Here is a 25,371-nt window from a genome sequence, read left to right as displayed (position 1 = left end):
CAGAAGATTCCTATGAACATGTCAACAACAGCAGAAAATTCCTATGAACATGTCAACAACAGAAGATTCCTATGAACATGTCAACAACAGCAGATACCTATGAACATGTCAACAACAGCAGATACCTATGAACATGTCAACAACAGCAGATACCTATGAACATGTCAACAACAGAAGATTTCTATGAACATGTCAACAACAGAAGATTCCTATGAACATGTCAACAACAGCAGATACCTATGAACATGTCAACAAAAGTAGATACCTATGAACATGTCAACAACAGAAGATTTCTATGAACATGTCAACAACAGAAGATTCCTATGAACATGTCAACAACAGCAGATTCCTATGAACATGTCAACAACTGAAGATACCTATGAACATGTCAACAACAGAAGATTCCTATGAACATGCCAACAACAGAAGATTCCTATGAACATGTCAACAACAGCAGATACCTATGAACATGTCAACAACAGAAGATTCCTATGAACATGTCAACAACAGCAGATACCTATGAACATGTCAACAACAGAAGATTCCTATGAACATGTCAACAACAGTAGATACCTATGAACATGTCAACAACAGCAGATTCCTATGAACATGTCAACAACAGACGGTTCCTATGAACATGTCAACAACAGAAGATTCCTATGAACATGTCAACAACAGCAGATACCTATGAACATGTCAACAACAGAAGATTCCTATGAACATGTCAACAACAGCAGATACCTATGAACATGTCAACAACAGCAGATACCTATGAACATGTCAACAACAGAAGATTCCTATGAACATGTCAACAACAGAAGATTCCTATGAACATGTCAACAACAGCAGATACCTATGAACATGTCAACAACAGAAGATTCCTATGGACATGTCAACAACAGAAGATTCCCATGAACATGTCAACAACAAAAGATACCTATGAACATGTCAACAACAGCAGATACATATGAACATGTCAACAACACAAGATTCCTATGAATATGTCAACAATAGAAGATTCCTATGAACATGTCAACAACAGCAGATACCTATGAACATGTCAACAACAGCAGATACCTATGAACATGTCAACAACAGAAGATTCCTATGAACATGTCAACAACAGAAGATTCCTGTGAACATGTCAACAACAGCAGATACCTATGAACATGTCAACAACAGTAGATACTTATGAACATGTCAACAACAGAAGATTTCTATGAACATGTCAACAACAGAAGATTCCTATGAACATGTCAACAACAGCAGATACATATGAACATGTCAACAACTGCAGATACCTATGAACATGTCAACAACAGAAGATTCCTATGAACATGTCAACAACAGAAGATTCCTATGAACATGTCAACAGCAGATACCTATGAACATGTCAACAACAGAAGATTCCCATGAACATATCAACAACAAAAGATACCTATGAACATGTCAACAACAGCAGATACATATGAACATGTCAACAACAGAAGATTCCTATGAACATGTCAACAACAGAAGATTCCTATGAACATGTCAACAACAGCAGATACCTATGAACATGTCAACAACAGAAGATTCCTATGAACATGTCAACAACAGCAGATACCTATGAACATGTCAACAACAGCAGATTCCTATGAACATGTCAACAACAGAAGATTCCTATGAACATGTCAACAACAGCAGATTCCTATGAACATGTCAACAACAAAAGATACATATGAACATGTCAACAACAGAAGATTCCTATGAACATCTGCACAACAGCAGATTCCTATGAACATGTCAACAACAGCAGATACATATGAACATGTCAACAACAGAAGATTCCTATGAACATGTCAACAACAGAAGATTCTTATGAACATGTCAACAACTGCAGATACCTATAAACATGTCAACAACTGCAGATACCTATAAACATGTCAACAACTGCAGATACATATGAACATGTCAACAACTGCAGATACCTATGAACATGTCAACAACAGAAGATTCCTATGAACATGTCAACAACAGCAGATTCCTATGAACATGTCAACAACAAAAGATACCTATGAACATGTCAACACCAGAAGATTCCTATGAACATGTCAACAACAGCAGATACATATGAACATGTCAAGAACAGAAGATTCCTATGAACATGTCAAGAACAGAAGATTCCTATGAACATGTCAACAACAATAGATACCTATGAACATGTCAACAACAGCCGATACATATGAACATGTCAACAACAGAAGATTCCTATGAACATGTCAACAACAGAAGATTCCTATGAACATAACAACAGCAGATACCTATGAACATGTCAACAACAGCAGATACCTATGAACATGTCAAAAACAGAAGATTCCTATGAACATGTCAACAACAGCAGATACCTATGAACATGTTAACAACAGAAGATTCCTGTGAACATGTCAACAACAGCAGATACATATGAACATGTCAACAACAGCAGATACCTATGAACATGTCAACAACAGCAGATACCTATGAACATGTCAACAACAGAAGATTCCTATGAACATGTCAACAACAGCAGATACATATGAACATGTCAACAACAGCAGATACATATGAACATGTCAACAACAGCAGATACCTATGAACATGTCAACAACAGCAGATACCTATGAAAATGTCAACAACAGCAGATACCTATGAACATGTCAACAACAGCAGATACCTATGAACATGTCAACAACAGCAGATACCTATGAACATGACAACAACAGAAGATTCCTATGAACATGTCAACAACAGCAGATACATATGAACATGTCAACAACAGCAGATACATATGAACATGTCAACAACAGCAGATACCTATGAACATGTCAACAACAGCAGATACCTATGAACATGTCAACAACAGCAGATACCTATGAACATGTCAACAACAGAAGATTCCTATGAATATGTCAACAACAGAAGATTCCTATGAACATGTCAACAACAGCAGATACCTATGAACATGTCAACAACTGCAGATACCTATGAACATCTCAACAACAGCAGATTCCTATGAACATGTCAACAACAGCAGATACCTATGAACATGTCAACAACAGAAGATTCCTATGAACATGTCAACAACAGAAGATTTCTATGAATATGTCAACAACAGAAGATTCCTATGAACATGTCAACAACAGAAGATTCCTATGAACATGTCAACAACTGCAGATACCTATGAACATCTCAACAACAGTAGATACTTATGAACATGTCAACAACAGAAGATTTCTATGAACATGTCAACAACAGAAGATTCCTATGAACATGTCAACAACAGCAGATACATATGAACATGTCAACAACTGCAGATACCTATGAACATGTCAACAACAGAAGATTCCTATGAACATGTCAACAACAGCAGATACCTATGAACATGTCAACAGCAGATACCTATGAACATGTCAACAACAGAAGATTCCCATGAACATATCAACAACAAAAGATACCTATGAACATGTCAACAACAGCAGATACATATGAACATGTCAACAACAGAAGATTCCTATGAACATGTCAACAACAGAAGATTCCTATGAACATGTCAACAACAGCAGATACCTATGAACATGTCAACAACAGAAGATTCCTATGAACATGTCAACAACAGCAGATACCTATGAACATGTCAACAACAGCAGATTCCTATGAACATGTCAACAACAGAAGATTCCTATGAACATGTCAACAACAGCAGATTCCTATGAACATGTCAACAACAAAAGATACATATGAACATGTCAACAACAGAAGATTCCTATGAACATGTGCACAACAGCAGATTCCTATGAACATGTCAACAACAGCAGATACATATGAACATGTCAACAACAGAAGATTCCTATGAACATGTCAACAACAGAAGATTCTTATGAACATGTCAACAACTGCAGATACCTATAAACATGTCAACAACTGCAGATACATATGAACATGTCAACAACTGCAGATACCTATGAACATGTCAACAACAGAAGATTCCTATGAACATGTCAACAACAGCAGATTCCTATGAACATGTCAACAACAAAAGATACCTATGAACATGTCAACACCAGAGTATTCCTATGAACATGTCAACAACAGCAGATACATATGAACATGTCAAGAACAGAAGATTCCTATGAACATGTCAAGAACAGAAGATTCCTATGAACATGTCAACAACAATAGATACCTATGAACATGTCAACAACAGCCGATACATATGAACATGTCAACAACAGAAGATTCCTATGAACATGTCAACAACAGAAGATTCCTATGAACATAACAACAGCAGATACCTATGAACATGTCAACAACAGCAGATACCTATGAACATGTCAAAAACAGAAGATTCCTATGAACATGTCAACAACAGCAGATACCTATGAACATGTTAACAACAGAAGATTCCTGTGAACATGTCAACAACAGCAGATACATATGAACATGTCAACAACAGCAGATACCTATGAACATGTCAACAACAGCAGATACCTATGAACATGTCAACAACAGAAGATTCCTATGAACATGTCAACAACAGCAGATACATATGAACATGTCAACAACAGCAGATACATATGAACATGTCAACAACAGCAGATACCTATGAACATGTCAACAACAGCAGATACCTATGAAAATGTCAACAACAGCAGATACCTATGAACATGTCAACAACAGCAGATACCTATGAACATGTCAACAACAGCAGATACCTATGAACATGACAACAACAGAAGATTCCTATGAACATGTCAACAACAGCAGATACATATGAACATGTCAACAACAGCAGATACATATGAACATGTCAACAACAGCAGATACCTATGAACATGTCAACAACAGCAGATACCTATGAACATGTCAACAACAGCAGATACCTATGAACATGTCAACAACAGAAGATTCCTATGAATATGTCAACAACAGAAGATTCCTATGAACATGTCAACAACAGCAGATACCTATGAACATGTCAACAACTGCAGATACCTATGAACATCTCAACAACAGCAGATTCCTATGAACATGTCAACAACAGCAGATACCTATGAACATGTCAACAACAGAAGATTCCTATGAACATGTCAACAACAGAAGATTTCTATGAATATGTCAACAACAGAAGATTCCTATGAACATGTCAACAACAGAAGATTCCTATGAACATGTCAACAACTGCAGATACCTATGAACATGTCAACAACAGAAGATTCCTATGAACATGTCAACAACAGCAGAAGATTCCTATGAACATGTTAACAACAGAAGATTCCTATGAACATGTCAACAACAGCAGATACATATGAACATGTCAACAACTGCAGATACCTATGACCATGTCAACAACAGAAGATTCCTATAAACATGTCAACAACAGAAGATTCCTGTGAACATGTCAACAAAAGCAGATACCTATGAACATGTCAACAACAGCAGATACCTATGAACATGTCAACAACAGCAGATACCTATGAACATGTCAACAACAGAAGATTCCTATGAACATGTCAACAACAGCAGATACATATGAACATGTCAACAACTGCAGATACCTATGAACATGTCAACAACAGAAGATTCCTATGAACATGTCAACAACAGAAGATTCCTATGAACATGTCAACAACAGCAGATACCTATGAACATGTCAACAACAGAAGATTCCTATGAACATGTCAACAACAGTAGATACCTATGAACATGTCAACAACAGCAGATACCTATGAACATGTCAACAACAGAAGATTCCTATGAACATGTCAACAACAGAAGATTCCTATGAAAATGTCAACAACAGAAGATTCCCATGAACATGTCAACAACAGCAGATACATATGAACATGTCAACAACTGCAGATAACTATGAACATGTCAACAACAGCAGATACCTATGAACATGTCAACAACAGCAGATACCTATGAACATGTCAACAACAGCGGATACCTATGAACATGTCAACAACAGCAGATACCTATGAACATGTCAACAACAGAAGATTCCTATGAACATGTCAACAACAGCAGATACATATGAACATGTCAACAACTGCAGATACCTATGAACATGTCAACAACAGAAGATTCCTATGAACATGTCAACAACAGAAGATTCCTATGAACATGTCAACAGCAGATACCTATGAACATGTCAACAACAGAAGATTCCCATGAACATATCAACAACAAAAGATACCTATGAACATGTCAACAACAGCAGATACATATGAACATGTCAACAACAGAAGATTCCTATGAACATGTCAACAACAGAAGATTCCTATGAACATGTCAACAACAGCAGATACCTATGAACATGTCAACAACAGAAGATTCCTATGAACATGTCAACAACAGCAGATACCTATGAACATGTCAACAACAGCAGATTCCTATGAACATGTCAACAACAGAAGATTCCTATGAACATGTCAACAACAGCAGATTCCTATGATCATGTCAACAACAAAAGATACATATGAACATGTCAACAACAGAAGATTCCTATGAACATGTGCACAACAGCAGATTCCTATGAACATGTCAACAACAGCAGATACATATGAACATGTCAACAACAGAAGATTCCTATGAACATGTCAACAACAGAAGATTCTTATGAACATGTCAACAACTGCAGATACCTATAAACATGTCAACAACTGCAGATACATATGAACATGTCAACAACAGCAGATACCTATGAACATGTCAACAACAGAAGATTCCTATGAACATGTCAACAACAGCAGATTCCTATGAACATGTCAACAACAAAAGATACCTATGAACATGTCAACACCAGAAGATTCCTATGAACATCTCAACAACAGCAGATACATATGAACATGTCAACAACAGAAGATTCCTATGAACATGTCAAGAACAGAAGATTCCTATGAACATGTCAACAACAATAGATACCTATGAACATGTCAACAACAGCCGATACATATGAACATGTCAACAACAGAAGATTCCTATGAACATGTCAACAACAGAAGATTCCTATGAACATAACAACAGCAGATACCTATGAACATGTCAACAACAGCAGATACCTATGAACATGTCAACAACAGAAGATTCCTATGAACATGTCAACAACAGCAGATACCTATGAACATGTTAACAACAGAAGATTCCTGTGAACATGTCAACAACAGCAGATACATATGAACATGTCAACAACAGCAGATACCTATGAACATGTCAACAACAGCAGATACCTATGAACATGTCAACAACAGAAGATTCCTATGAACATGTCAACAACAGCAGATACATATGAACATGTCAACAACAGCAGATACATATGAACATGTCAACAACAGCAGATACCTATGAACATGTCAACAACAGCAGATACCTATGAAAATGTCAACAACAGCAGATACCTATGAACATGTCAACAACAGCATATACCTATGAACATGACAACAACAGAAGATTCCTATGAACATGTCAACAACAGCAGATACATATGAACATGTCAACAACAGCAGATACATATGAACATGTCAACAACAGCAGATACCTATGAACATGTCAACAACAGCAGATACCTATGAACATGTCAACAACAGCAGATACCTATGAACATGTCAACAACAGAAGATTCCTATGAATATGTCAACAACAGAAGATTCCTATGAACATGTCAACAACAGCAGATACCTATGAACATGTCAACAACTGCAGATACCTATGAACATCTCAACAACAGCAGATTCCTATGAACATGTCAACAACAGCAGATACCTATGAACATGTCAACAACAGAAGATTCCTATGAACATGTCAACAACAGAAGATTTCTATGAATATGTCAACAACAGAAGATTCCTATGAACATGTCAACAACAGAAGATTCCTATGAACATGTCAACAACTGCAGATACCTATGAACATGTCAACAACAGAAGATTCCTATGAACATGTCAACAACAGCAGAAGATTCCTATGAACATGTTAACAACAGAAGATTCCTATGAACATGTAAACAACAGCAGATACATATGAACATGTCAACAACTGCAGATACCTATGACCATGTCAACAACAGAAGATTCCTATAAACATGTCAACAACAGAAGATTCCTGTGAACATGTCAACAAAAGCAGATACCTATGAACATGTCAACAACAGCAGATACCTATGAACATGTCAACAACAGCAGATACCTATGAACATGTCAACAACAGAAGATTCCTATGAACATGTCAACAACAGCAGATACATATGAAAATGTCAACAACTGCAGATACCTATGAACATGTCAACAACAGAAGATTCCTATGAACATGTCAACAACAGAAGATTCCTATGAACATGTCAACAACAGCAGATACCTATGAACATGTCAACAACAGAAGATTCCTATGAACATGTCAACAACAGTAGATACCTATGAACATGTCAACAACAGCAGATACCTATGAACATGTCAACAACAGAAGATTCCTATGAACATGTCAACAACAGAAGATTCCTATGAACATGTCAACAACAGAAGATTCCCATGAACATGTCAACAACAGCAGATACATATGAACATGTCAACAACTGCAGATAACTATGAACATGTCAACAACAGCAGATACCTATGAACATGTCAACAACAGCAGATACCTATGAACATGTCAACAACAGCGGATACATATGAACATGTCAACAACAGCAGATACATATGAACATGTCAACAACAGCAGATACCTATGAACATGTCAACAACAGCAGATACCTATGAAAATGTCAACAACAGCAGATACCTATGAACATGTCAACAACAGCATATACCTATGAACATGACAACAACAGAAGATTCCTATGAACATGTCAACAACAGCAGATACATATGAACATGTCAACAACAGCAGATACATATGAACATGTCAACAACAGCAGATACCTATGAACATGTCAACAACAGCAGATACCTATGAACATGTCAACAACAGCAGATACCTATGAACATGTCAACAACAGAAGATTCCTATGAATATGTCAACAACAGAAGATTCCTATGAACATGTCAACAACAGCAGATACCTATGAACATGTCAACAACTGCAGATACCTATGAACATCTCAACAACAGCAGATTCCTATGAACATGTCAACAACAGCAGATACCTATGAACATGTCAACAACAGAAGATTCCTATGAACATGTCAACAACAGAAGATTTCTATGAATATGTCAACAACAGAAGATTCCTATGAACATGTCAACAACAGAAGATTCCTATGAACATGTCAACAACTGCAGATACCTATGAACATGTCAACAACAGAAGATTCCTATGAACATGTCAACAACAGCAGAAGATTCCTATGAACATGTTAACAACAGAAGATTCCTATGAACATGTAAACAACAGCAGATACATATGAACATGTCAACAACTGCAGATACCTATGACCATGTCAACAACAGAAGATTCCTATAAACATGTCAACAACAGAAGATTCCTGTGAACATGTCAACAAAAGCAGATACCTATGAACATGTCAACAACAGCAGATACCTATGAACATGTCAACAACAGCAGATACCTATGAACATGTCAACAACAGAAGATTCCTATGAACATGTCAACAACAGCAGATACATATGAACATGTCAACAACTGCAGATACCTATGAACATGTCAACAACAGAAGATTCCTATGAACATGTCAACAACAGAAGATTCCTATGAACATGTCAACAACAGCAGATACCTATGAACATGTCAACAACAGAAGATTCCTATGAACATGTCAACAACAGTAGATACCTATGAACATGTCAACAACAGCAGATACCTATGAACATGTCAACAACAGAAGATTCCTATGAACATGTCAACAACAGAAGATTCCTATGAACATGTCAACAACAGAAGATTCCCATGAACATGTCAACAACAGCAGATACATATGAACATGTCAACAACTGCAGATAACTATGAACATGTCAACAACAGCAGATACCTATGAACATGTCAACAACAGCAGATACCTATGAACATGTCAACAACAGCGGATACCTATGAACATGTCAACAGCAGAAGATTCCTATGAACATTTCAACAACAGCAGATACCTATTAACATGTCAACAACAGCAGATTCCTATGAACATGTCAACAACAGAAGATTCCTATGAACATGTCAACAACAGCAGATACATATGAACATGTCAACAACTGCAGATACCTATGAACATGTCAACAACAGAAGATTCCTATGAACATGTCAACAACAGCAGATACCTATGAACATGTCAACAACAGCAGATACCTATGACCATGTCAACAACAGAAGATTCCTATGAACGTGTCAACAACAGAAGATTCCTATGAACATGTCAACAACAGCAGATACATATGAACATGTCAACAACTGCAGATACCTATGAACATGTCAACAACAGAAGATTCCTATGAACATGTCAACAACAGAAGATTCCTATGAACATGTCAACAACAGCAGATACCTATGAACATGTCAACAACAGAAGATTCCTATGAACATGTCAACAACAGAAGATTCCCATGAACATGTCAACAACAGCAGATACCTATGAACATGTCAACAACAGCAGATACATATGAACATGCCAACAACACAAGATTCCTATGAATATGTCAACAACAGAAGATTCCTATGAACGTGTCAACAACAGAAGATTCCTATGAACATGTCAACAACAGCAGATACATATGAACATGTCAACAACTGCAGATACCTATGAACATGTCAACAACAGAAGATTCCTATGAACATGTCAACAACAGAAGATTCCTATGAACATGTCAACAACAGAAGATTCCTACGAACATGTCAACAACAGAAGATTCCTATGAATATGTCAACAACAAAAGATACCTATGAACATGTCAACAACAGAAGATTCCTATGAACATGTCAACAACAGCAGTTTCCTATGAACATGTCAACAACAAAAGATACATATGAACATGTCAACAACAGAAGATTCCTATGAACATGTCAACAACAGAAGATTCCTATGAACATGTCAACAACAGCAGATACATATGAACATGTCAACAACAGAAGATTCCTATGAACATGTCAACAACAGAAGATTCCTATGAACATCTCAACAACTGCAGATACCTATAAACATGTCAACAACTGCAGATACATATAAACATGTCAACAACTGCAGATACCTATGAACATGTCAAAAACAGAAGATTCCTATGAACATGTCAACAACAGCAGATTTCTATGAACATGTCAACAACAAAAGATACCTATGAACATGTCAACAACAGAAGATTCCTATGAACATGTCAACAACAGCAGATACATATGAACATGTCAACAACAGAAGATTCCCATGAACATGTCAAGAACAGAAGATTCCTATGAACATGTCAACAACAAAAGATACCTATGAACATGTCAACAACAGCAGATACCTATGAACATGTCAACAACTGCAGATACCTATGAACATCTCAACAACAGAAGATTCCTATGAACATGTCAACAACAGCAGATACATATGAACATGTCAACAACAGAAGATCCCTATGAACATGTCAACAACTGCAGATACCTATGAACATGTCAACAACTGCAGATACCTATGAACATGTTAACGACAGAAGATTCCTATGAACATGTCAACAACAGCAGATACCTATGAACATGTCAACAACAGCAGATACCTATGAACATGTCAACAACAGCAGATACCTATGAACATGTCAACAACAGCAGATACCTATGAACATGTCAACAACAGCAGATACCTATGAACATGTCAACAACAGCAGATACCTATGAACATGTCAACAACAGCAGATACCTATGAACATGTCAACAACAGAAGATTCCTATGAACATGTCAACAACAGCAGATACATATGAACATGTCAAATACAGCAGATACATATGAACATGTCAACAACAGCAGATACCTATGAACATGTCAACAACAGCAGATACCTATGAACATGACAACAACAGAAGATTCCTATGAACATGTCAACAACAGCAGATACATATGAACATGTCAACAACAGCAGATACATATGAACATGTCAACAACAGCAGATACATATGAACATGTCAACAACAGCAGATACCTATGAACATGTCAACAACAGCAGATACCTATGAACATGTCAACAACTGCAGATACCTATGAATATGTCAACAACAGCAGATACATATGAACATGTCAACAACAGCAGATACCTATGAACATGTCAACAACAGCAGATTCCTATGAACATGTCAACAACAGAAGATTCCTATGAACATGTCAACAACAGCAGATACATATGAACATGTCAACAACAGCAGATACATATGAACATGTCAACAACAGCAGATACCTATGAACATGTCAACAACAGCAGATACCTATGAACATGTCAACAACAGAAGATTCCTATAAACATGTCAACAACAGAAGATTCCTATGAACATGTCAACAACTGCAGATACCTATGAACATGTCAACAACTGCAGATACCTATGAACATGTCAACAACTGCAGATACCTATGAACATGTCAACAACAGAAGATTCCTATGAACATGTCAACAACAGAAGATACCTATGAACATGTCAACAGAAGATTCCTATGAACATGTCAACAACAAAAGATACCTATGAACATGTCAACAACAGAAGATTCCTATGAACATGTCAACAACAGCAGATACCTATGAACATGTCAACAACAGAAGATTCCTATGAACATGTCAACAACAGCAGATACCTATGAACATGTCAACAACAGAAGATTCCTATGAACATGTCAACAACAGCAGATACCTATGAACATGTCAACAACAGCAGATACATATGAACATGTCAACAACAGCAGATACCTATGAACATGTCAACAACAGCAGATTCCTATGAACATGTCAACAACAGCAGATACATATGAACATGTCAACAACAGCAGATACCTATGAACATGTCAACAACAGCAGATACCTATCAACATGTGTGAACAGCAGGTATAAATTATGCCAGGTACCTATTATTACATACGGGCCTGGGCAATATTTGAATATAACAATTAAATGCAAACAAGGGATATGGATGGCCATTTATGGATAGCAAACGCTTATCATAGGCAGACAAATCTTCTGCATTAGGGGTATATTCATAGGTCTTAGCCGGATTCAATTTTCCTTTTTTGATACAAAAAAAGGTTTGAAACAAATTTATTTTCTGAGACAGGCGGATACAAAATAATAACACAAATTGAACACAATAAGATTTGCAAGAGATAACAAAACAAACACTTTCAAATCATATAAAACTAAATTTATTAATGATAAGGGGAAAGAAAGATTCAACAATAAACAACTATATTCAAAGCTAATTGGATTGGGGAATATTTTTAACATACGAACTGAAAGAGAATCCTATAACAGCCAGGCCACACAAGGAAAAATCCGATCTCCAGCTCGACAGGGAAAGAAATTAAAGCTTGTTTTTTTTGCACTCACAGTTCAATTCTTTTCTTTTGACAATTTGCAATTGCTACAGTTAATCCAAATAAATATTCTTGTAAGGGAAGAAAGTTTCAATCACCAAATCCAGTCTTTCAATGCCATGTGACACAGTCCAGTTCATTGGGTCTCCTCTCTCCGTGTGGGAGACATAAATTCCAAATGATGACTTTGAAGATTTTGCGATTTGTTCCTTTTTTTCAGACATGCCTATCAGTATCCGTTTTGGGTTATCCAAAATAGCTTTATCAAGGGATTACTTTAGGTATCTTTTTTTTTCTCCATCTTTGCCAACTTCGGAAATGTGACATATCACTTTGGTTGTCCAGAAACACGTTTTACGCGGTCGGACTTTTGGTCAAAACTGGTCGCACGAGAGAATTATTATTTTTTCCTTTATTTGTTTTGCCCCTTGATTCTAAAAATAGAATTGACAAAATCGTATTTTGATTCCTTTCTGCTTCTTGGCGCAAACGAGGTCACTACGTGTGTTGACCGTGGACGACCTGTCACTTGATTTCATATTAGAGGAGGTGGGAGGTGTTTGGTGTTAACGTCGGTCGAACGTTTTTCTCTCTTTCTCTTTTCCTCTTCTCTCTCCTTGTCTCTTTCTTTCTTTCTCTCTCTCTCTCTCTCTCTCCATGGGTGATGAAATCCGTAGTGGGTTCTTTCTCTGCTTCCAAGATCGGATCGCAGTGTAGTGACTGTTCTGCTGTCACATGTCACTCTCTCGGCCAGGGGAAAGGAATCTCTTCAGACTGATTTTAATGCTGGGTTTTGGTGGATCCTCATTCAGTTCGAACATATCGAAACATTTATCTTATATTAATAGCAGAATAATAAAACAGTATTTGATGTCGAGGTGGCTGTTTGTAACACTATGAACATGTAAATTACACCAGATACCTATCAATATGTCAACTACACCAGATACCCGTGCACATGTCAACAACAACAGCTACCTATGAACATGCCAACTACAACAGCTACCTATCAATATGTTAACTACACCAGATACCCGTGCACATGTCAACAATAGCAGATACCCGTGAACATGTCAATTATACCAGATAACTATGAACATGGTAACACCAGGAGCAACCTATGAAGGTGTAAACAACAGCAGATACCTATGAACATGTCAACAACAGCATGTACCTATTAATATATAAACTACAGCAAATACTTATTAACATATCAACTACAGCAGATACTAGTAATTGTCTGTATTTTTAAGATGAGATGTTTTCATTTATTGAGATTGTCGGACTGACTTCCTCATCTTGGTTGTTATAGTCACAACGTTTCGGCCGTTTTGCCCTCCGGCCTTCATCAGGTTTTTTGTATCGAACTGGGGAACCATTTGTTAGGAGTCTCGAACCCAACCCTTTATGGTAGCTACGGTAAAATGAAGAAGGACCCAACTTTGAAAACCGAAAGAAAGCTGTTACAAATCCTTACCAAAAACAAGGAAGACATCGCTCTGATGAGATATAGACAGCTGGTCCAGCATTACAGTAAGCTATCACATATGTACGGTCTCCCCAAGATACTCAAAGACGGTATTCCACTCAGAACCATAGTGAGCTGCCGAGGCTCAGCATGCCACCCACTGAACAGGTACCTTGTGGATATAATAAACCCATTAGCAGGCAAGTCAGCAACACATGTAAAGAATTCTGCCCACTTCACGGAACTGATCAAGGGAGCACCCATCAGTACAAACCAAATGGTAAGCCTAGATGTGGTTAGCCTGTTCACTAAAGTCCCAACTAGTGAGGCACTAGCAGTAATTCAAGACAAACTAGCTGCGGACCTCTCCATAGAAGAGCGCACATGTGTACCATTGCCAAACTTAATGGAAATGCTGACATTCTGCATAGAAACAACCTACTACAGAATGGGTACTGACCTATATCGACAAGAGGAGGGGCTAGCTATGGGCTCGCCATTATCACCAGTGATGGCGAACATATACATGGAATACTTCGAAGACATGGCCTTAGGTTAAGCTCCCTCAAAGCCAACCATGTGGCTACGATACGTTGATGACACCTTCATACTCTGGCCCCATCAGGAAGACATCTAGGCTCTCCTAGACCATGTGAACTCAATAAGACCATCGATACAGTTCACGATGGAGAAAGAAAAAGATAACCAACTGGCCTTCCTTGATATACTCATATCACGCACAGAGCATGGGTTTAAGACATCCGTATATCGCAAGCCTACCTTCACCGGACAATACCTTAACTTCAACTCCCATCACCCATACAGTATCAACCATGGAATCGCATGCTGCTTATAACATCGAGCAGAGACAATAAGTAGTGACACCATTACATACCACCAAGAAATGGTCAGGTTGAAGAATACCCTCCGTCGTAACAACTACCTCGATAGCATACTATCCACCAGACATGTTAATAGTATAAGAGAGGAGAGGAGAATGAAACCCAAAAACCACCAACGGTCTGCCTACCATACATACGAGGTATCGCCAAAAAGATTCAGAGAATATGTGCCCCCTACAACATCAGAACGGTATTCAAGAGCGAGTCAACACTCAGACGACACCTGGTACGAGTGAAGCCCCACATGGAGGAGAACATGACCAAAAACTGCATATACTCCATCCCATGCAGTTGCAGAAAGGTTTACAAGGGTGAAACATGCCGCCCTCTCAAAGTAAGGGTGGAAGAACACCGAAAAGCGGTAACTAAAGGGGAGATGGAAAAATCGGGTATAACCAACCATGTCTGGATGGAGAGGGAGGACCATCGCCCCCTATGGGATGAAATAAAAATAATAAACAGAGAGACCCACTGGAAAGTGAGAAAACTTAAAGAAACTGCTCACATGCTCGGACCTAACAACCTACTGAGCAAACCAAGCATAGAGCTGAATGCAATTTGGACACCTGTAAGAAAGTAATAAGGAACGCAAGAGAGTTGTATGCTCAATCTGTTAAGTCCAAAGTAGCTGAGCAGCGGCTTGGTTCCCACCAGTTTTGGCAAATAGCAAACAGAATCCTGAACAGAAGCGTGTGCTCCATCCCAACTATTATCAATGGACCTGAGGTAATCTCGTCAGCATCAGACAAAGCCAAACTCTTTGTCAAGAACTTTGCAGCTAATTCTACCCTTTGCGACCAAGACCGCCAACCCCCAATATTTCCTCCTGTATCAGAAAACACGCTATGTGATATACGTATATCTGTACGTGATGTTGCGAAGCTAATCAAAAACCTTGATTCGAGTAAAGCAACTGGCCCTGATGGTATTCCAATTATAGTACTCAAAAAACTTCAACCTGAACTAGCGCCCATACTTACAAAACTGTTTAAACGTTGTCTTAAGGAGAATAGTTTCCCATCTCCTTGGAAAATCTCATCAGTATGCCCTGTATTTAAGAATTCAGGTGATCGCTTATCCCCCTCTCAGTACAGGCCAATAAGTCTCCTGTGCGTCATGAGTAAGTTGCTAGAATCTGTGTTAAATACAGAAGTAATCAACCATCTCAACAAAAATAACCTTCTTAGTGACACTCAATATGGTTTCCGTTCTGCTAGATCTACAGCAGATGTCCTTACAGTTATATCGCATAGGATTAGCAAATCTCTCGACGGTGGCAATCTTTCTAGGGCAATTGCTCTTGACATATCTAAAGCCTTTGATAGGGTATGGCATAAAGGTTTACTTCATAAGATCGCTAGCTATGGTATAGCTGGAAAAGTCTTCTCAATTATTAAATCATTTCTTTCTGATAGGTTCATAAGAGTAGTAGTTGAGGGGCAAAAATCAGAAGCTCACAGTATTAATGCCGGTGTCCCTCAGGGATCCATCCTGGGCCCAACTCTTTTCCTGATCTACATTAATGATCTTCCAAATCATATCCTTACATCATTTGTAGACATTTATGCTGACGACACTACCATTTATGGTACCACATCTAAGACAGTAAACGACCAAGTTCTCTCCAATTCTCTCTCCTCTGATCTTGAGCACGTAGTACAATGGGGAAAGGAGTGGCTGGTTACTTTTAATGCATCTAAAACCAAGCTTCTCTCTTTACATCATCAACATTCTAATCCACATTTGTCATCAATTGAAATGAATGGCTCTCATCTTCAGGAGGCCTCAAGTTTTGACAAGCTTCTGGGCTTGACCATTACTCCTGATCTTAAATGGAACACGTATATCAAATCTGTTGCCAAGGCCGCTGGAAAAATGGTGGGATCTTTCTATCGATCCGGTAGATATCTCACTGCTGATGCTATTCTCTATCTATATAAGAGCCAGGTACGTCCAAGGATGGAATACTGTTGCCACATCTGGGCAGGAGCTGCTAGAAAGGACTTGTCCTGCCTTGATAGAGTTCAAAATAGACTTCGTAGCCTCGTAGGAGATGTCCTTTTCTCCTCCTTGCAACCTCTATCTCACAGAAGAGATGTTGCGAGTTTGTCTCTGATGTATCGTTATTTTCATGGAAAGTGTTCAACTGAGCTTCAATCTATGGTCCCCTCTCACCAAACTTTCACAAGAAACACTCGTCTGGCTGTAAACACTATCAATAATTTCCCCCACTCTTTATCTGTGCCTAAACCTAAACGTAGATTCCATGAACAAAGCTTTTTTCTTAGAACTGCACGCCTGTGGAATTGTCTTTCGTTTTCCTGCTTTCCGGCTGACTACAATATGGTTGTGTTCAAGTCTAAAGTAAATAAGTTCTTGATGAGCCGTTCCATATAAGTTATCAAATTTACCAAATTTTCATTACTAATGATTACTATATTGACCAATTTCTACTGTACACTCTTTAACCCTTATCCTTGAGTGGCCTCTGGGCCTTGATAATGTGGTGATGCCTATGTAAAAAAAAAAAAAAAAAAAAAAAAAAAACCTCTAATAGAGAGAGAAAACCTTGAATAACAACATAGATTTAACATTAACAAAAAAACAACTAAGACATATGGCCGAGTGGTCCTAGACGTATCAAAGTTTACAGCTAGTTGCTGAGTTCAATCCTGAATGAAGGCAGTGAAAAGTAACATTCAAAACAGAGAATCAGCAACTATGTCCCAGAGCCTAGCTGGAGTCCGAACACGGTACCCCCGTAATAATAATAAAGGGTTGGGTTTGAGACTCCTAACAAACAGTTCCCCAGTTCAATACAAAACACCTGATGCAGGCCAGAGGGCAAAACGGCCGAAACATTGTGAGGAAGTCCAACAATCTCAATAAAATACAGCAGATACCTATGAACATGTAAATCACAGCAGATACCTATAACTATGTACACTACACCAGATACCTATGAACATGTCAAAAACAGCAGATACCTAGGAACATGTCAATTATACCAGATACCTATGAATATGTCAATAACAGAAGATACCTATGATTATGTCAACCACAGCAGATACTTATGAACATATAATCTACAGCAGATTCCAATGAACCTATAAATGAACATTTATACTACAGCAGATTACTACTAACATGTCTACTATAGCAGATAACTATGAACATGTCAACAACAGCAGATACCTATGAACATGTCAATAATCGCAGAGACCTATTAAAATATCAACTACACCAGATACCTATGAACATGTAAAACACTCAAGATACCTAAGAATATGTCAATTATATCAGATAATGTAAATAACAAAAGATACCTATGAACATGTAAACTACAGCAGATACCTATGAACATGTCAAGAACAGAAGACACCTATGAAGATGGCAACAACAGCAGATACTTATTAACATGGCAACAGAAGATACCTATGAACATTTTAACAACAGAAGATACCTATGAACATTTTAACAACAGCGGATACCTAAGAATATGTCAACTACAGCAGATACCTTTGAACATGTCAACAACATCATATAGCTTTGAACATATCAACTACAGAAGATACTTATGAACATTTCAACTACAGCAAATATCTAGTGACATGTCACGTAAAGTAGATACCTTCTATATGTAAACTACAGTAGACATCTATGAACAAGTCAACTGTAGCAGATACTTCAGCATTTTAATTACAAGATGTTAACTATGGAGGATACATATGAGCATATCAACTACAGCAGAAACCTTTAACATATTGACTACATCAGATACCTATGAACATGCAATTACCACAGATAATGCTAGCCTGTGATACAAGATAAATTTTTTATTAAAAATTAATTTACTATAAACATTTTTTTAAATTAGTTTACTCTATTATTAAAAAAAAATGAATTAACAAAAATTTGTTTTAAAAATTAATTTACTATAAACATTTTTTAAAATTAGTTAACTCTAAATATTATTAAAAAAAATGAATTAACAATAATTTGTTTTAAAAATTTATGTACTATAAATATTTTTTTTGAATGTTCATTGTTTTTATTCTTAAATTGAAAATAATATTGGTGAGAAGAAAATAATATTGGTGAGAAGAAAATAATATTGGTGAGAAGAAATTACCAAATAAAATGTCTGCAAAATTTTTGATTGTAACTTTTCATGATGCATTTTTATGAAGCTAACAAAATTTTTTAACAAAATCAGTTTGTGCACTACTCAAAGAATTGAATCACATCAAGTAAACATATAATGTATAATTAGTTGCAATTCTTGCTGCTACTTTTAATGCCTGAAACAGTTCCATGCATTTAAAGTATACCAATGAGGAGGGTATCAATATTAACGATTACCGTAGACAGAGTTATGACAACGCATCCAACATGAGTGGGAAAATAAAACGGAGTAAATGCACTTGTCCAAAACAAAAATTGGGTGCTGCTGCAGAATATGTTCGATGCTCATTGAATTTCGTTGGTGTATGTGTTGCACAAGCGTGTCAAGAAGTAGTTCAGATCTTTGACTTTGTTGAAAATATCTATGAAATCCTTTGCTGCTTCAACATACTGCTGGTCAATTTTGGAGTGTGCAGATGATGAAGTGCTAAAAAGGCTCTCTGCAACACGATGATCCACAAGAGCTGATGAATTTAATGTTATTAAAGAACTTTTCTTTTATAAAAGTGGCATTGGAGAAATTTGCGAATGACCAAGAGTAAAAGGCAGAATGTCAACAACAAATGAACTTCAAGAAAATGAAGTTGTTGGAAACTGGAATCTCAACATTGTTTCAGTGTTGTGTCTCTTTGGCAGGATCCCTACCGAATTTTAGAGAACAATTTAATAAATTTGAGTTAGAAGCATAGAATCTGACTCAAATGCAAGATTACTGACCGACAGTAACAAGAAGAATTGTACGAAATCAAAGGCACAAATGAGTATGTGGGCAGCGGCAGTTCAGTTGCAGATGCAATAAATAATCAAGAATTTAAAGACAGATTCTGAGTGAAAGTTTTTCTTACAGTAATGGCAGCCTACTATGTGTATTGAAGCACCATTGCAAAACATACACTAAATTGAACACACAGTTTAGTTTTTTTTGCAAAATCTGTATAACCTAACACTTGTGCAGATCCAAGAAAGTGCTGACAGATTTTTAGAAGCATATTCACAAGATTTCGAAGATGGATTGAAATATGAACTTCTTCAGTTTTCAAAATTCATTGGTGTCGATTGCTCCAATATTCATTGGTGTCGAACTCCAATATTTCACTTTGATTAAAGAAATAAATATTGATACCACGTTTCCTAATATTGACAATTTCTTATGCATTTATTGTATGATGGTAACTAATTGTACTGGAGAGAGAGATCACTTTCCAAAACAAAGTTGATTAAAAACTATCAGAACATGACCAAGAGCAGCTAAACTATTTAACTTTATTTGAATATTGAAAATGTTCTGAAGTTACTGAACTCATCTGAAATTTGCATTTTGATAAAAACGTGACAAAAAGAGCTTTGAATGTTATTGTTTTGAAGTTTTTGTTTTATATTTCCTGTTACAAATAAAACATTACATTAGACTTTTGTTATTTTTGTTTTTGTTGTTTTAGAATGTACCTATTTACTATGCCTCCCCACGGGACAGAGTTAGACACCAGGGTCGTTTTTTAACGTGGAGAAAAGGTACAAAAATAAAAATTGTCTCAGTCGTGAAGGATTTCTCCTCCATCGAAAGAGAACAAGAAATGGAAGTGCAGCATCTGAAGAACAGATGGTATTTATTTGCTCCCCCACCGAGCAAATTAGGCACAAGGCCGTTTTTAATGTGAGGTAAAAACCAGCTCCCCTAAAAGTAGACAAAAAGGGGGCACTCTGGTTACCAAAAATAATAATTGTCCCAGTATAGAGGGTTTCCCCTCCATAGACTGGTACAAATTATCTTAAGTGCAGCATCTGCCGGAACAGATGGTGTTTATTTGCTCCCCCACTGAGCAAATTAGGCACAAGGCCGTTTTTAATGTGAGGTAAAAACCAGCTCCCCTAAAAGGGGTCACTCTGGTTACCAAAAATAATAATTGTCCCAGTATAGAGGGTTTCCCCTCCATTGACTGGTACAAATTATCTTAAGTGCAGCATCTGCCGGAACAGATGGTGTTTATTTGCTCCCCCACTGAGCAAATTAGGCACAAGGCCGTTTTTAATGTGAGGTAAAAACCAGCTCCCCTAAAAGGGGTCACTCTGGTTACCAAAAATAATAATTGTCCCAGTATAGAGGGTTTCCCCTCCATTGACTGGTACAAATTATCTTAAGTGCAGTATCTGCCGGAACAGATACTACACTTTGATCTTGACCAAAAGAATGTAGATCAAATCTATAAAGTGTTCAATTAAATTCAATGGTCATTATTTGTACATCAAATCTGCAGGCCTTGCACTTGGTAAATTTGGCACTAATGAATCTCTACAAACTAGACTTGGCAAAAAGCAGATGATATGTTAATTCTATTTATTATAACCACCAATCAAACCCACACAATGCTGGAATACCTAAAATGCTTGAGTACTTCTGTTCATATATTGAATTATAACTGTTAGAAAGCAGAGGAAATTCCACTTTCAAATATTTCCTCAGGAATCTAGAGTGTTTTAATGCATTCTATGTTTGAAAAGTACACAAAATCTGTACATTACTAGGATAGCAATGTATTTGATGCTGAATATAAAAATCTAACAAAATACAAAATGCATGTTAAAAGATACCAGAAAATTTGCTATTTTTAAATTTTTTACTTTTATCAATTTGGAAATCAGCATTTTTATTGTGTCTAGTTAATGCAATATATGATACTGATCAAATAATTCATTTATGATCTCACCGTAAATCTGTTCCATAATGAGTAGGATATTGAATTTACACATGGTTCCATCTTTAAAATATTTATAAAATACAGTAACATAACAAATTTTATGAAATAAGACAATTTTAATCCTATGTAAATTCCTTAGTGTTTAAACAAATATTATTTCAATTATTTCTTTTTCTTTGTGATTTCAGAAAGGAGTTAGTAAATGGCTACCACTCTCACTGGCATATAATCTGTATGTTTTTGTGACATCTCGATCAACAGCAAAGCTGAATTTAGGGTATCAATTGCCATCCTGATCTTAGAATCATAACTTATAGTCATGATTAACGATCAACATTAAAAAATAATCATCAGTTTTCAATGTTCAACTTTTGGCTAATTATGACTTTTGGAAAGTAAAGATTTTCTGTTTTCATTAATTTTTTTTTTTTCATATGCATCTACATTAGAATTGTACTTACAGTTTTATAACAAAGCTTTAAAAAATACAAAAGATATTTAATAGAAAGAAAATTCTGCATCCCTTAAATAAATATGCCCATACCTTTTACAATTTCAAGACAAAATCCAGCAATTTTGGATTTCTTAAAGTCAGTGTAAATATAATGTAGCAAATTCGCTCGGTCATTAATCTGCAATAAAAAAAAAAAGATTTACTTTTCAACTTTAATGATATTTTTCAGTTCAATGGAATTTTTTTAAATATTATGATTTACACTTGTAATTTTAAACTTATTTCTTCATTTCTAATTCCAAGTAAACCTTGTTAAGAAATATATGTAGTAAATATAATTTAAAATAATAATACTTTTAGATTATATTTAATTATGAAAGAAGAATTTCTTAAGTGGTATATCACAGTTCATGAATTTCGAATAAAATCAAAGTGGAACAAATAACAGTTCATGAGTAATCTACGAACACATAAATCTATGAACATATAAATCTATGAACATATAAATCTATGAACATATAAATCTACGAACACATAAATCTACGAACATATAAATCTACGAACACATAAATCTATGAACATATAAATCTATGAACACATAAATCTGAGTTTGAAAATTAAAATATTTTTAGCTTAGAAGTAGATTTACTACAATTTTAAATTAAATTTACATTTTTATGTAAGACTCTTTTTTTAATTGGCATGTTACGTATATGAAAAAAAAAAACAAAGTTGATGCAAAATGGCACAATTTTTTCTTGAAAAAATTCACAAAAAGAATATTTCAAAGAGAGAAATAAAAACAATTTCAACAAGAACAATATTATGTTGAACTCAAGTTTTATTCAAATGTCAATTCATAAATAAATTACTTAAAAAATTTGATCAAATTAAATAATAAATAAAATTTGTGTTATTGATTTTTTTAATTGAATAGCACAAGTTTTAGAATTTTATCAAGTTTTTGAATAAAACAATTAATGGCTTGTTTTTGAATTTTTAAAAAATTATTTTGGAGAGCACTTTTATTCTAGACCAAAGTTGTATTTGATTTATAAAAAGAATTTTTGTGTGAAAAATCTTTTTTGAATTAAAAAAATCTTTAAATAAACACATCCATAATTAACATCCATTGTCAAAGGGCAAACAAGAAACGACAAGATATCTTCATTTCAAAAATGGTTTCAATCACACACATTGATAACAATTCTTTATTACGTTTCACTGTCTCAATTAGACCAAATTGCACACTGACATAATCATCCTCATGATAGTTTTCTGAGCCTTACTATTTCCGTACTACAAATTGACAAATTGGAAGTGGGTGTTTTGTTTGTGACACCATTACTAGAAGATTGCTATACATGGTCAATGGGATTTTTTTTTTTTTTGTTGAAACAAAGTCTTTCTTAGATGGATTGCCTTCATCATGACTGAGGAACCTCATCTACATCTCGTATTGTAAACCTCTGATATTTTTCCAATATCAGAGGGAGATTAACATGTGCTACACCTTGCTCAAAGATGACCTGGAACTGTGTATGGCAAAGATTTTCATCTCCCTTAGGTAGCATAATGGTAACCTTCTGCCTCAGAAGACAATGGCTTTTTGCACTGCATGCTACTGTGGCTATACAGTCAAAACTGGGAGTTGCATCTTTAGATACATGCCTAGGCAGGTGATAAGGAGACTTAGGTTTGCCCAGTTAGCAGGGTCCTCCTCTTGGTGTTGCAAAGTCTGATAGAAAGGCAAACCAATAAATTTGGAGCCAGCACAGGTACAGGAGTTGCCAGAAAGGTGTTGCAGTGCTTCACCATCTGTCTATCCAGATTTTTGTCAGGATTTACTCCTCCCTTAGCCAAAGTATGCATGGAGCTATTTTTCCGTAGCTGGGATATATATATATATAATGTTGTTTTCTACTGTTTTTGTTCTATTTCTAATAAAATAATGCATTTTCACTCAATCAGCAATCCAAGATGTTAACATGCCAACAGGCAATTGATAATGATTGAAACAAACAAAAGTGTGTTTCAATTATATTCAAATTCATACCTGCTTACCTGAATGCTTACAGTGCCTAATATTCTCAAATAGTCACCTATATAGTATTAATCAGCTTCAACATAGATTAAGTTCATTTAAATTGTTATTAAAAAAATAC

The 25,371-nt window shown here is 36.1% G+C and overlaps 1 protein-coding gene across 3 annotated transcripts in view; it reads right to left on the bottom strand.

The window, feature by feature from the left end:
• Positions 1-25,371, bottom strand: part of LOC145246004 (N-acetyl-D-glucosamine kinase-like) — a 238,909-nt gene that overhangs the window by 61,955 nt on the left and 151,583 nt on the right. For all 3 annotated transcript variants that reach the window (XM_080107803.1, XM_080107806.1, XM_080107804.1), the window contains one exon: positions 23,297-23,384. In XM_080107803.1, the coding sequence (XP_079963929.1) occupies positions 23,297-23,384 (88 nt within the window). The remainder of the gene's footprint in view (positions 1-23,296; positions 23,385-25,371) is intronic.

Source organism: Euprymna scolopes, chromosome 23, assembly GCF_053919585.1.
Source record: "Euprymna scolopes isolate OS-2025 chromosome 23, ASM5391958v1, whole genome shotgun sequence".
Taxonomy (NCBI): Eukaryota; Metazoa; Mollusca; class Cephalopoda; order Sepiida; family Sepiolidae; genus Euprymna; species Euprymna scolopes.
The sequence above is the reverse complement of the archived record's forward strand: the minus strand, read 5'-3'. Positions and strand labels throughout refer to the sequence as shown.